The sequence below is a fragment of the Halyomorpha halys genome, unplaced genomic scaffold, assembly GCF_000696795.3.
Source record: "Halyomorpha halys isolate HHAL.00 unplaced genomic scaffold, Hhal_1.1 Scaffold18.1, whole genome shotgun sequence".
NCBI lineage: Eukaryota > Metazoa > Arthropoda > Insecta > Hemiptera > Pentatomidae > Halyomorpha > Halyomorpha halys.
Window position 1 is genome coordinate 2,487,893 of NW_027114407.1, and position 14,131 is coordinate 2,502,023.

General features: G+C 30.2%; 1 protein-coding gene across 3 annotated transcripts in view; it reads right to left on the reverse strand.

The window, feature by feature from the left end:
- Positions 1-10,094, reverse strand: part of lds (lodestar) — a 27,235-nt gene extending 17,141 nt beyond the window's left edge. The window contains exons 1-2 of one of the 3 annotated variants that reach the window (XM_014420432.2): positions 9,950-10,094; positions 5,869-6,013 (exon numbers count right to left, since the gene is read on the reverse strand). Coding sequence is in view for 2 of the 3 variants with exons in the window: in XM_014420416.3 (XP_014275902.1) it covers positions 5,869-6,013; positions 8,547-8,753 (352 nt within the window). In the remaining variant the exon portion in view is untranslated. Of the gene's footprint in view, positions 1-515; positions 654-5,868; positions 6,014-8,546; positions 8,877-9,949 lie in introns of those variants that run through there. The other 2 variants (XM_014420416.3, XM_014420425.2) reach the window with 2 other exon arrangements.
- Between the last annotated feature and the right edge of the window lie 4,037 nt (positions 10,095-14,131).

Genomic DNA, 14,131 nt, shown 5'->3' on the forward strand with positions numbered 1-14,131 from the left:
TTAGTAGGTAGGGAAAAAGAAAAAAAAAAAACCTTTACTATATAATTAATTTAGGAAGCACTAGCCAGGATTGAAATATCCTAACTTGAATAAAGCTGCTTGTTATATATTTGCGATTTTCAGTAATTTTCCGTGAATGTTTTCACTCCACAATGAATTTCATAAAATCAAAATATCATTTAGAACTCATCAATCAACATCTTACAAAATTCCTGTAAATAGCTTTAACTCATTTTAGGCCAAATTTTAAAGAATGTCGTTACGTTTCATACCTTTTAGAAAAAAAAATATTTTATTATATTTGATTCCGATTAAAACTGAATTTAATTACTACAACTTTGAAATAATGATTTTCTTTTTCATAATGTTATTTTGGAATGAGTTATTTTATTCTTATACATGACTTGAGAAAATATGCAATTACATTAAATTAAAAAATTAAACTTTTTTATCAACATAGCTCTCTGTCATTCAAAAAGTACTTCTAATAATATATCTCACTGCAAAATTCTTACCTGTTTTTCTTTTGCAAAGCATAGCAGAAATAAAAATATATAAATTTAAATTGAGTTTGCTAAAATTTACATTCAGTTTACTAAAATTTACATTATATTCTTAGCCATTTAATTAATGTTAAACTTCTACAGCATTAATTGTAGTGGTATTTTGTATATTAAAAAAAAATGTTTATGAGTAGTACTTGGGGAGGATTACAAAAGAATTAATAGTGGACTTTGCCCAAGATGGCAGAAACATATGCTCTCAGTATTGTTTTCAGTTTAGTATGTTTTAAGATATGATGCTGTGAAGTGTACATCATATTTGATGACTATAGCAAAGGGCATTGTTCCAGTAGATAAGAACATGTTAGTTAACTTTAAAAAATGTAGATGCAGAAGACAAATAAAATAGGCATAAAAAATGAAATAATAATAATAATAATAAAATAACTCCGACATAATACGTAAGTAAAGGGTATTTTTTTTCCCAAGAACTTTAAAAAAAAAAATGGAAGATAAAGAAATCTACAATTAAAGATGAAGAATAGGTAAAACGTTATTGGAACTGTATAAAGGGATGAAAGTATTAGTGTCTTAATAGAGGAAAAAGAGGTTATAAAGAAGGAAGATAGGGAAACTGTTTTTTTGGAAACATCAAATAAAGAAGTTTTGGGGTAAAATGGCTTTACACATTACAAATAAGTAGAGTGCTAGTGCAGTGTCCCTCTATTCTTTCAACTAGTTTTTTAGGTAATCCTCCAACACTTTTTATAATAGTAATATGTTATTATTTTTCCTTATATTTTTAATTTCAGAACATGGGCACCTTTTGGCGCCCATGACGTATTTATTTTTGGGGCCCCGAGTTGGATTTATTTTTGTGCATTGGTTTAAGGGTTCGGACAATTTTAAGTTCTTGTGCAACTTTGTTTTTGGGTCTGGGGTAGATTCATTTTTAGGGCTGGGGTTGATACAATTCTTTTTGCCAAATATATAAGAACAATATTTTCCCACCTATCGTCATTACAGTTGGTAAGGTTGAAATGTTGCAACAGTTCACTGTCATGGCTTATATACATGACTGTTAAATGTGGTAGTTAATGCGACTGAAAATTAAATTAAAAAATAGATCAAACAGTAATTACTTTGTAAGAAGAATTCAATCCATACAAAATTAGAAGAGAAAATAGTAAATATTAACTCTAATTTAGAAGGAATAGAATGTAATAAAAAAAATAAATAAAGTGAAAATTACCTCAAAACTAGAAGATCAATCTAAATATACAAGAGAAAAATTAGGCAAACTCACTTAAAGATTTCAAATAAATAATAAGATTGGAAATAAATAAAAGCATTGATAATCAGAAACAAGAAGTTAAGGAATCACATAATAGTCAGGGAAAATGAACAAGAAATTACAATCTAGATAAAGAACGGAAGGAAGGAAATAAGTCAAGTATCAGAAAATAAAGCGGTCCACATTATGGACAAGGAAAATCAGTTAAATATTAATAATAATAATTTGATAATTTTAAAAGCCATGAACCATTCGAGTAGAACAAAGCTCATATCAAGGAAATCAATAATTGAGAAAAAATAGAGAATATCTTATATGAGTCTTTAATATCAAAAATGCTTTCAGCTAGTTGAAAATGAGTAAGTCTAAAATTAATACCTATCAAGATTTTGAAGAACAATTCAGGAAAATATTATATACAGAAGGTATATAAAGAGAATATTTAATTGGTTTAATAAATGGCAGTTATTGGGGCTATAAAAATAAAAACCTAACAGAATAATTATTTGATGGCATAACAAGAATAATTACAGCTGGTATACCTGGATAAAATCTCCCTTACACAAATATACAGAAAAGTGGATAATATTCCTGATTTTTTTTTAATTAATAAGAAAACAACAAATAATTATAGACTTAAGGAATGCTAAATTTAATGTACATGAAAACTTAAATTTTTTTTATTCTTATTTTTAAATAATTTTTAATTCCATATTTCTGGATTTAAATTTAAATTTTCAATTTAAAAGAGATCTAAATCTATAAAAAGAGATAAAAGCTATATATGGCCAAAAAATGATCAATTAAATGAAAACCAAAAATTAAATCGTAGAGGATATAAGAATAGGCCACATAATTTTAAAAATAGAGAACAAGAATATCAAAATACGAAAAAACAATTAATTAAAACTTTCAAGGGCAAAATATCAATAGAAATTATAGCAACCAGTATCAAACAATAGAAAATAATAATAATCTTTATTTATTCTGGGATTGATCCCTTTAGAATAATTTACAGGCATCAAAATTAGGCTTTGGAGCCCTAAAGTAAATTACAAAATAGAGATGAAATTACAAGAGTTCATAAAATAAAGTAATACAATGAGTTTAAAAATATACAAATAAACAACAATAATTAACAGAATGTATAAAATAATGACAAAACAAATAAAATAAAACCACTTGTCGTATCATAAAACATAAGATGACTTCTGATAGTATATAAAAATAAAAAAGCAATGATAAAAAATCAAATACAATTAAACTAAAAAATAATAAATGAAAAGATATAATTTCTGCTAGTGTACATATTTACAATTATAAACGAAAATCTAATACAGAAAATATATAAAGCTTTTGGAAACTTTTAATTGTTTTTCTTCTGGAATTGGGTGAACAGAAGGTAGTCGAAGATACGGGATTTGAAGATTGGAAGGGTATTAGAACTGCAAATAAAGGACGGAATAGAATTCCATAGAGAAGAGGAACAGATAAGGAAAGATCTACCAGAGGCTGCGGTTCTATGGGCAGTTACATATAAGTCTGAAGCCCGTGAGCAGGTATTGCGGGAATGCACTGAGGACTTGAATTGAAGGATATCTGAGATGTACGATGAATGGCGGGATCGGATGACTTGATAGAAAAAGGAAGGAAGGAAATATTTACGACGGAATAAGGGGTAAAGCCACTTCAACTCTTCATAAAATCGGGTGACAGAGGCGTCCCTGGGGACCCCAAAGATGAATCGTACAAAGCAATTATTAAACTGTTTTAATTTTGCTTCGAGATCCCCAGAGACACCCCTGTAAACCACACAGCAATAGTCAAAGTGGGGGAATATTAAAGAAGTAACCTTAGTAAAGTAAAAATAGTTATATCGATGATAGAGAGTCAAAGAAAATTTGAATCAAGAATTTGGAAAAATAAAATCAAAGTATAAAATTGCTCAAGTTTGTCAGCAAGATGAGGGGATAAATTTAAAAGGACTTCAGGTCTTAGAGGATCTGATAGCTGAGCGGGCAGGGGCGAGGAGCCCAGAGTACTTGGTTCACAAGGTTGTGGGTTTGATTCCCACCTGGGTTGATCAATATTTATTTTGCAGTGGCCCCAAGAAATGAATATTGGCATTCCCACTCTGGGAATGGAGGACTTAGCCAAAAAAAAAAAAAAGGATAAAACAAAAATTTAGGAGTAATTAAAAATACGAGACAAAGAAGAAAATTACTATAAATAACACAATGACATTAGTATTAAAAATTTACAATTTTCTATTATATGACCTTAGTATATGGAATATACTAATTGGTACTGCTTGTGGGAAGTATTCCTATGCTCATCACGGCAAATACTATGAATAATATAATTGAAAATTGTATAATTCATTTTACTCTAATTCAATATTTAAAGATCAGAAATTTTTAACGAAATCAATTTCTATTCCACTCTCTCATAACTCCCTTATCAGTGATCCACAACACACATTCAATCCATTACACAATTTCAATTAACAACAGCCCTGATAAAGCCCTACAAAGTGGTATGAAATGAAGGATAATAAATAGTCATTAAGTATTTTTATGCTTTTTGACCGCAACCCTGACCATCTTCTTTATATTTGAAATTATAATGTAAATTATGTATATATATAATAAAAAACTAATAAATTAAAAAAACATTAATAAGTTAGAACAAATGATTAAATAAGTTAAAACAAATGATTAAATAAGTTAAAACAAAAATAAATTAGGTTAAAAACCTAAACAAAAAAACAGGTGAATAATATCAAATGTTCTCAGAGCTAATTCCCAAACAAGTGATGCCCAGAGAGTCCTAAATAGTATTTTTGGCCAAGATCGTCATATCCCAAATGCTAACACCTAGGTCTTCCAAGAAGCTCCTTGTCCTATTTGGTATTACTCCGTGAGATCCAAACCAGAGGCCTCTAACGGTGAACTCTCCAAAGGTCTCATGGAATAATTCTTCAAGGAATGAGACGCCTTTTTTCGTAAATTTCTTTATTAATCCCTTTTCACTCCACCCACCTGATTGAGGTATTAATCGCTTATCTCACCATCAGATCGAAGACCAGAGCTGTGTCTCAGGTTTTAGGGAACAAAACAATATTTGCGTATCACACCAATCCGTCAATGTCAATAAAATAAACCTCGTTGAAGCAGTCTTTTCTAATGAACTTTATCAATTCACCTTTAACTCTGAGTTATGAGGAGGGAGTTGTTGTTGGGGAATTTATCAAGCACTTGAGCTGGTGTTTCAAGCAGTTGTACGTTATATGTTTTGAGATATGAATCTGTAGTGTTCACCACAATATACTGTAATTTTTCAAATTTAGTATTTTTTAAGATACAAAGCTGTGAAGTGTGCACCACATAATATTTAAAATAGAAAGACTGATTTTAGGGATTTAGTCATTCTTTAAACTGGAAGGCTCGTTTTCTACAGAGATTTTCAAGAAAGTAAAACCAACAAAAGATTTGTCTAAATGGTATAAGTTTCACATTTTCGCACTATTTTTGTTATCTTACTCCAGAAGGTAAAAATAAAAAATATGTAATATATAAAAAAACAAAATTGGTATTTTATTTGCAATAGTACCATGCATACCACAAGTTTTCATGACAACTTCATACAAGTGGAACACAGACTTTAAAATAAATTCAATATTATTGCGGGAAAAACATAAAATAATATTGAGGTGTTTATTGTTGAACGTAGATTCAATATGCAGATAAAATGGTGAGGAATGCAGTCAAAGTAAAACTTATTTTATTTATGCCAACAATAGATTATTAACATATTGTTTGACATAAACAATGGTTTATTGGCTCCTGCCATAAAATCTCAAGAAAATTTTAAATAAGAGTTTAAATGTCATGGAAATATACTAATGTGGCACAACCTCATCTCCAACAGACAATATAAAGCATTATCAAGCAATTTCATTACATACATTTTTTCAGAAAATTACATTTTTTTTTTTTCAGTAAATGTCCTTATGGGAATAGAAAATCAAAATTTTTTTAATGCAATTATACATACAAACAAAATACATACCAACTTCATCTGACTGAATGTTGTTAACCAGGTGAGATAACTGATTGTTAAGTTCACCAACCTTTTTCAACTGTTTTTCAATTGAGGATCTCAATTTAGCTCCTTTATCGGGAAGTGTTTCAATCTTAAGAGTCTTGGCAGTTACCTTAAACAATAAAAAAATAAATAATACAAAACAAACATTACATAAAGATATAGATGAAGGACATGGATGTAAATATGTTTCAGCTTATTGTAGTTAAAATTCCAAGACAAAATTATGATGCCAATCTTAAACAATTTCGACTTCATTAGAGTCTTACAACATAAATATCACAAACTTATACTCACAATACCATTTCGAAAACCAAAAATATTCATGATTCCATCCAATTTAAATACTCTTTAAATAACTTTCTATAACTTTTAACCATCAAATACTAATGTTAAGAACTCTCATCATCTCTGTAAAAACAATTCCTACAGAAGATGTACTGATTTCCTATCACATTCTTCCATAAATAAATGAAGGATACCTGGCTTTCAGCCAGGAGGCTCGGGTTCGATTCCTCGGAACTAGATTACATTTTTTTCATACATCACTGTTTAAAATTACAATAAATCAAAAAGTACATATCAAAACTAACACAACTGCTGATGGTATATAGACAATATAAATATTACTCAAAATACTATCATATAAAAAATACAGACACTTGTGACTGTGACAGACAAACACCATGAACATTTTAACAAATTTTATAAGACTATATAGAGTACAAAACAAGAAAACAACAGGAAGACACTAATCAGGGCTGTTAAGATATATGGGAATACTTGACCATCTCCCTAAAAAATTTTATTTCTCGAATACTGAAAGAACAGCTAAAATTTGCCACATCACTATAATAACCCACTACAGAATACTTCAATTTTTTGAAGAAAACATGAACATTAACAAAGCAAATAATGTATTATAACACAGAAGAAAAGAAAACACTGAATCGTAGAATCCCGCCACCTTTAGTTTGTGGTCGTTTAGATTCTATCTTTCTTTTATACTTGTCTTGCTTTTTCTTTTGTTACCTCTCTCATGTGTTTTGTTTTCTTCTTTTTTTGTGTTTAATGTATATTTTTATTTTAAACTTCAATATCAACGATCAAATCGAAATTCAAACAATCATCATTATACAGGTAATAAGGCTATTTATAGTATAGAATCTATAAGATGTATTAAGGGCCCTTCGGTAGAGTTACTATGGAAGATAAAAGTGAAAAAAAAAAAAAATTAATACACTTTACTTATCAACTCTGTTTCGGAACCTACAATGATCAAAACAATGAAAAATTAGCATTATTATTATACTATTTATTATTACCATAAAAATAACATTTTTTCATAGCACAGTATCAAAATTGTTTAACAGACGACTCAGAGAGAATATTTATATTATTCAATATTAGCATAACACTAAATTTAATAACACAATCTTGAAATACTAGAAGCCAGAAAAAAATGTAACACTTATAACTAATTGGAAGTATAAAAAGTATTAAAACACCTAAAAAAATTGTAATTTTTTCATTTCCATCAATAAAATAATTCAGTAATAATATAGTAAACTTATTCCAGGTAATGGTAATAAAAAAATTATCGTTAATTTTTATCACTAAATAGTCATTTATTGCACTGATTCTACTGATCTTTCAATTACATCAGAAAAAATAGGCTCTTATCCTTCTTTCTGAATTTCTCCCATTCAAACTTAAAGCTGAGAGAACCTTAGTTTCTTTTTTTTAGTGGCTCCACAAGATTTCAGAGGGATTGAGGACAGAAGTCTAAGGTGGGGTTTGCTACCTTTTAGGTGAGCACAATTCTTGATTTTCATGCAGTTTGATTTGAATAATTTTTCCAAATGATGATAAAGTTAAAGAATTAACTAACTAAATTAAGTTAATATCTTTTAATGACAGTTTTTCAATGCTGTTACTACTAACCAGTAGCCATTCTATTGAAGTATTCATAAATTCAATATGGCCAATGATAGCCATACAAATTTTTGTTTTGTCACTACATTTTCTTCAATACAACCCCATATCATAACCAATGTTCCTCCATATTCCATACAAGTATTAGAGGTCTACATCTATTTCAAGATCTAACAATGTATGTATGATTTAATAGCGTTGACAATTGAGACATGACAAAAATTAACAATTTTATATAGACTTTTACACTCATTATGGTACCTAATTACAATTGTTTGCAATTCTGTCAAAATTGGTCTTTATTTCCTTGAAACAAGGAAATAAAATGGACATAACAATTATATAATTCCTCTGATTTTGGCTTTTAATCCTCCCAGCATATTGGAAAACTTTGAGTGTTCCAGAATGTCTTGCTTATATTTGAATTCAGATAATTTATAGCACCAAAACTAACCAACAATTTTTATTTTAATTAAAAATATAACTTAAGATAGAATATTGAAAATAGTTTATTTACTCATGATGATTTTATTTAAAAATATTATCCAATTGTTATATTAAAAGCAGCATAACATAAAATATGATGGGTTGTTCCAATATTTTTTATACTAGATATATCTTTGATAAAAGAACTATTTTAAATCAAAAAAGAATTTATATTAGGTACTAAACTGAAGTTTGAATGATTTTCAATTAAATGAAGGAATTACCTTCAGTCGATCAAGTGCTGCTTGTTCTTTGGCTAATTGAGTTTCATAATATTTTTTAGCAGATTTAAGTTCATTTTGTCTTTCAACACTTAAATTTAAACTTGAAAGAGATAGGCTCTCTCCTCTGGCTGAGTCAGATTCATTTTTTTCTGGTGAGCTCCCCATCTCAGAACCAGATGATAAAATAATTTCTGATTCATCAGACATCTTGCACAACAACAAAACTCAGATTCTATTTGTATATACAATGAAAATAGTTCAAAGTTCAATACACTTCAATTGTTTGGAGCGCATTTGTAACACCTGTCTCTGCGTTAACACATATCAGCAAAGAGGTAAGAAATTAGCTATGACGAGCTAACGCAGTTGAGAACAAGCTAAAGTCAATAATCTATAATTTTGAATAATGCTGAGGTTCAGTACTATCAGGATTTGCTTTAAAGTTGGTAGCACTATCAATTATCTGCCCAAGCGAAATGAACTTTACTATCACTTTATTTATTACTCCCTTTCTGGTCATTTCTAAGATACTAGAGTGTTATCTACAGGGTTGTTATCTACCACACAATGCTAACCATGGTGAGGGGTTAAGATTTCATTTCGTGAGGCAGCTTCATAAATAAAAGTTGACTCACGGTTTTAATTGAAAAACAACATAGTAACAACTTAAGAAAAAACATAATTTAAAAACAATAATTGAATATTTGAATGGCCTGATACAAGAATGTAACAACTGAAAATGGGATACATAGGCGATTCTTAAAAAAAGCTTCATTTTCTGGGCTAAAATTTGGAACAATAGATCATTTTCAAAAATTCATGAAATTTTCATGTGGCTTTATGGGATCACAAAGAAACGTATGGACCACAAATTACTTTTTGGGGCCCAAATTGCAATTTGATAGAGCTTAGCTGCCGAACTTAGGCAGAGGAAAGCCTAATTTCTGAAAGAAGAATGCGACAGGAGAGCGATTACCTAACCAATAAGAACTCAAAATGGCCATTACAATAATTTTCAATATTCACTGATATTGTAAAACAAACTAACTACGAATATATTTTAGAATCAATATTCTCAAATTAATAGTATAATGATATAAATTACAGGATTCCATCAACTCATAAACTTATTATCCGTAACAATAAGAAAAACAAGTAATGGAAATCGGGCAAAAACAAATTAAAATCATCTTAATATTTTTATCAACAAAATTTTAAATTTCAAAGAAAATTTTTAATAATTTTATTAAGAATTTCTGAAAAATAAATTATTTAGTACTTATCTATTAATTATTTTTCATAAGACTCAATATTTTTATTTAGTAATTTCAAGAGATTATGAAAAAAAATCTTGTAAGAAAATGTAGGTTTAGTAGGAATTTGTAGTTTAATATCTTACTTACTTTAGTTAGATTTGCGACTATTAAAAATCAATAGCACACTTTAAATGGCCTTTAACTGGAGGCAAAACCGTAAGATTAAAAAAAAAAAGTATTTCAAAAGAACGACTGGGGCATTCTAATGGGAATGATAAACATACTAACCTCACAATTACGATGTTATCTTAAAACCTGATTAGTGACAGATGTTAGGTGGCAAAATAACGGGTTTTCCCAGCTCAGACAGTTCTTTCTCGTTCAAAGTTAAAGCTTTGGCTCCATGAAGTTTTGTTCTAGTGATTCACAAATAGAAGATATCAATATACGCAAAGTGATGAAAAAATTTGCAGTATAAAATTTCGTTATTTAAGACTGTTGTGTCTCACATCTTGTCTTGATCTTGGACAACCCGTTTGTACCTTGGACCATTAACATGTAACTTTTATGTTTCACTCGATGAAACCCCATCGTTTGATCTTATGATTTTCTAAACCATCGAAACAGGGTGACACAGTAATTTAGAGGAGGGAGTGGTGTAGCATAACCCAACTCTCCTTCTTTGAAAAAGTAAAACCAAGGGTCGAGGGTTGGCCACGCACCCGGAACGCTGGTTTATGTTGACGTTCATTTGGATTTTCCACATGTATGTTATTATCTATAAAACAGTTCATTTAATCACAAAAGTGAAGTGAATAGAAGTTGCGAATTCTAATTCCAATAATTTGGTTCATCAACAATGAAAATCCATATGTAATGATTGTAGGAGTGGTATAATAATTGTAGGAAGATGCTTCGGGTGGCGTACTGACCAAGGTTTCTTCAGGGCTGGGTCCTAAAAATGGAATATACCGTATACCTTTAGGACTTAACCCTGATACAGCACTGTAAAGTGGGGCAAAATAATTGATAAATAGTTTTTGCTGCTACTTTTGTACCTTTTTTGAGCGCCACTGGGACTATCTTTCTGCAATGAAAATTCATAAGTTGTTTTACAGAAATTCGTGATTAGGCTGTTCTATTCAGTCTAAAACATTTCAATATGAATAGCAGGGATCCCAAAATTAATATACTGTAATAAAACGTAAGAACTGGATATAGAATTTAATAAACTAAAATTAACTTGGTAATTCTTTCGATTAATGTTTCCTTAGAAGTTAATGAAAAACGACGAATTTTTTTAAAGGAAAATATTAAAATATATAGTTTTATACAAATAAATATATAAAATTACTGATGTATTGGTGAAAGTTGTCTATTTTCCAGTTTGCCGTTTTTCACTTTTTCAAGTAGTAATAAAACATTTAAAACACCTTACATTAGATGGAGTTATGGCAGTCTCTCATTTTTTTATTCTTTCATAGTAAACAGATTTTGATTTCAGTTTCACTTACACTTGTATATGAAATATCTAATAAGGGGGAGAGTATAGTGATCGTGAATTTGATTCCTTCCATCTTAAGTCAAATCTTGTAAGTCGTACTATTCCTCTTCTAAAGCCGTCTATACCAGTTTAGTCGTAAAAGAAGGAGAAATCCGAAACCAAATTTTTTTTAGTTTTTTTTCTTAGGGGGTAGTGTGATCTCTTCCTACTTATGCCCTTCGATAACCCAATAAACAATCACTAGTCACCAGACTTCCCAGTATAGCGCGGCCAACACAAAACCATAACAAGGCAAACAGCCTTTCTCAGGTCCTGACAATTTTAAACAACGGGTCTTTTTTGGAATGCAAATAGCCTCACCTGTGAAAAGTATACAGAAGTAAAACATTTTATATCTCCAAACAAAATTGACCTATTTTGCATTGTTGAAGCAGGTACTGCTGCTGACTCTCTGGAATAGTACTAATATTCAGGCTTCCAGATTTACTCACTTTCAAGAGCTAGGCTGTAACATCAGGGATAATTGTAGGTGTGAGGTCTTCCTTCATAATTAAGTTCCAAATGAAATAGATGCAAATGGTATATTATAAGGAGTGAAAAAAAATCTTTGTGTTAGCTGAAAGACAGACTGACAAATACCTTCTGTATGAAGAGGTCAATGTACACTTCAGGAGATGGGCCTAAAACTAATTCAAACGCTGCGGGAAAACTATAGAGGAATTTGTGGAAATCCAAAATGCATGGCTCCCATCCTGAACTATTATGGGCAAAATTAGTTATTGATCCACTGATTTCCCACACTGTTCTCCCTTCACCAGAAGCATTAGGTCACAAGTACTGCTGGCTTACCTCAAAATCATTTAATAGTTCAGCACCATGAATGCTAAGATGGAATTTGAAAAAGGCCAATTGGAATAAATTATCCCAACACATCACTCCTGAAATCATTAATAAGAGTGTGGATACAAGTCTCAAGCATGCAAAGCAATATATTCCTCGGGGATTTAGTTGGAGGTACTCCCCATTTTGTAATGATAATATCCAGATGCTAAAATGAAATAGAAATCATCTAGAAAATCATCATCTAGGGCTAAAACACCTTACAGCAACCCTAAAGTTCAATGTAATTCAAGCCAAACAAAACGCTTTTAGAGAGTTTTTGGCCAATCTGGACTTTAGTAGAGATGAATGGTATAAAAGATCTGAGGAACAATCCTCTCAAGTTTAATAACAAGATGTTTTCTGAATTTTCCATAGCAAGAAGCTTTTGTAAATTCTTTCCAAGGACCTCTAGCTACAAATCAACAGAAGAAAATAAGAAGCACAAAAACCACATCACTAATCTTAAGTCTGATTCCATTTGAAAGCCAACTCTTTCAAGATGACTTCACTTTTGAAGAACTTGAGCATGCTACTGGCCCAAACAAAGAAGGGAAAAGCGGTGGCTCTGATATCTTACAAGAGCTCCTTATACACCTGGATGCAAAAGCCAAACTTTTGAATAATTTTTAAAATAAAAAGTTTTTTATTTCATCAATTCAGACAACTAGAAACACATGTTGATTTATTATTTATCATCATGTGGCCAAGCTCAATGATTCAGTACAAACACATAAATTTAAGGGACTTCATGATCTTTGGATTCATATTAGCCCATCTTTCAAGCATTCAAGGCCCATCTGTGCCTCTAAAAAAATAACACAGCAGAGCCATCTTTGAAGGCCTTAGCTTGTCACATGCAGCACTGACTGTATCATTCTCGGAACTCTTTCACAGCAATAGGGACTGTTAAGGGCAACTCTCCTCCCATTAATGATTCCATTCTTCCTCAGTCATAGATTCGTGTTTTCTAGCACATTTTAGTCTCTGCTGCCTATGGTGTTCTGTAGAAAGAAAGGACATTACAGGTCTTCTTGAGCTAAAGTTTGACTCTTTTAGTTAGTCTTCTAAAAACAGTTGATTCTAAGATTGATACTGCCTGACTACTAGCAACCTAGTTTCTAATGTCAGAAGCTGTTAAATTGAGTTTCCTCAATTCTTCAGGGAATTAGCGACTTTTGGAGGATGTGATTTTGATGATGGCTTTAGGGACTCAATGTACATCAGGACAAAGGGGAAAGAGAGGATTTGACAAATGGAGTAAATAAAAGATAAATATAGATTTAAAATGGAATTGAAAATCAATTGAGAAAATTATTTAAATTCTAGTTAGTTGGAAAACAGTAACAATGATATGACCAATTAAAAAATAAAACAAACCAAGCTCTGACACATGAAAAACTACAATAAGCAATCAATATAAGTGTATTGGTGAGAAAGGTCTTAACTATATAATTAAAAATTTCAAAGCTTCTAACAGTCATGTAAAATCCTAATAATACTACAATTAGTTCTTCAGAATTGATTACTTCTAATATAATAAAATGTACTAATTCATGCCTTTGGGCCAGACAAGGACCACTTTACAGGAATCTTGAACTTCAGAATAGGTGAGTATCAAAAATTATGATGCAATATTTAAGTATGAACACCATTTTATGAAATATTATAAAAATTTACCAATTATATCATTGCTCTAATAGCACATCACAATTGTTAACTTTCAGACACTCAATTGAAAAACTGGGATGAGGGTCTTTGTCATTCAACAGATGAAAGTTCTAATTAATAATTTTTAACTGTTTTATTTGTAAATATTAAAATATTCCACTTATGAGTGGGTAATAATTATGTAATGGTTCTCATACGAATCATATACATATGTACAAGATAAAATAAATATTAATAGAAAAATAAATAATCAAGTAATCCACATAGAAAAATAG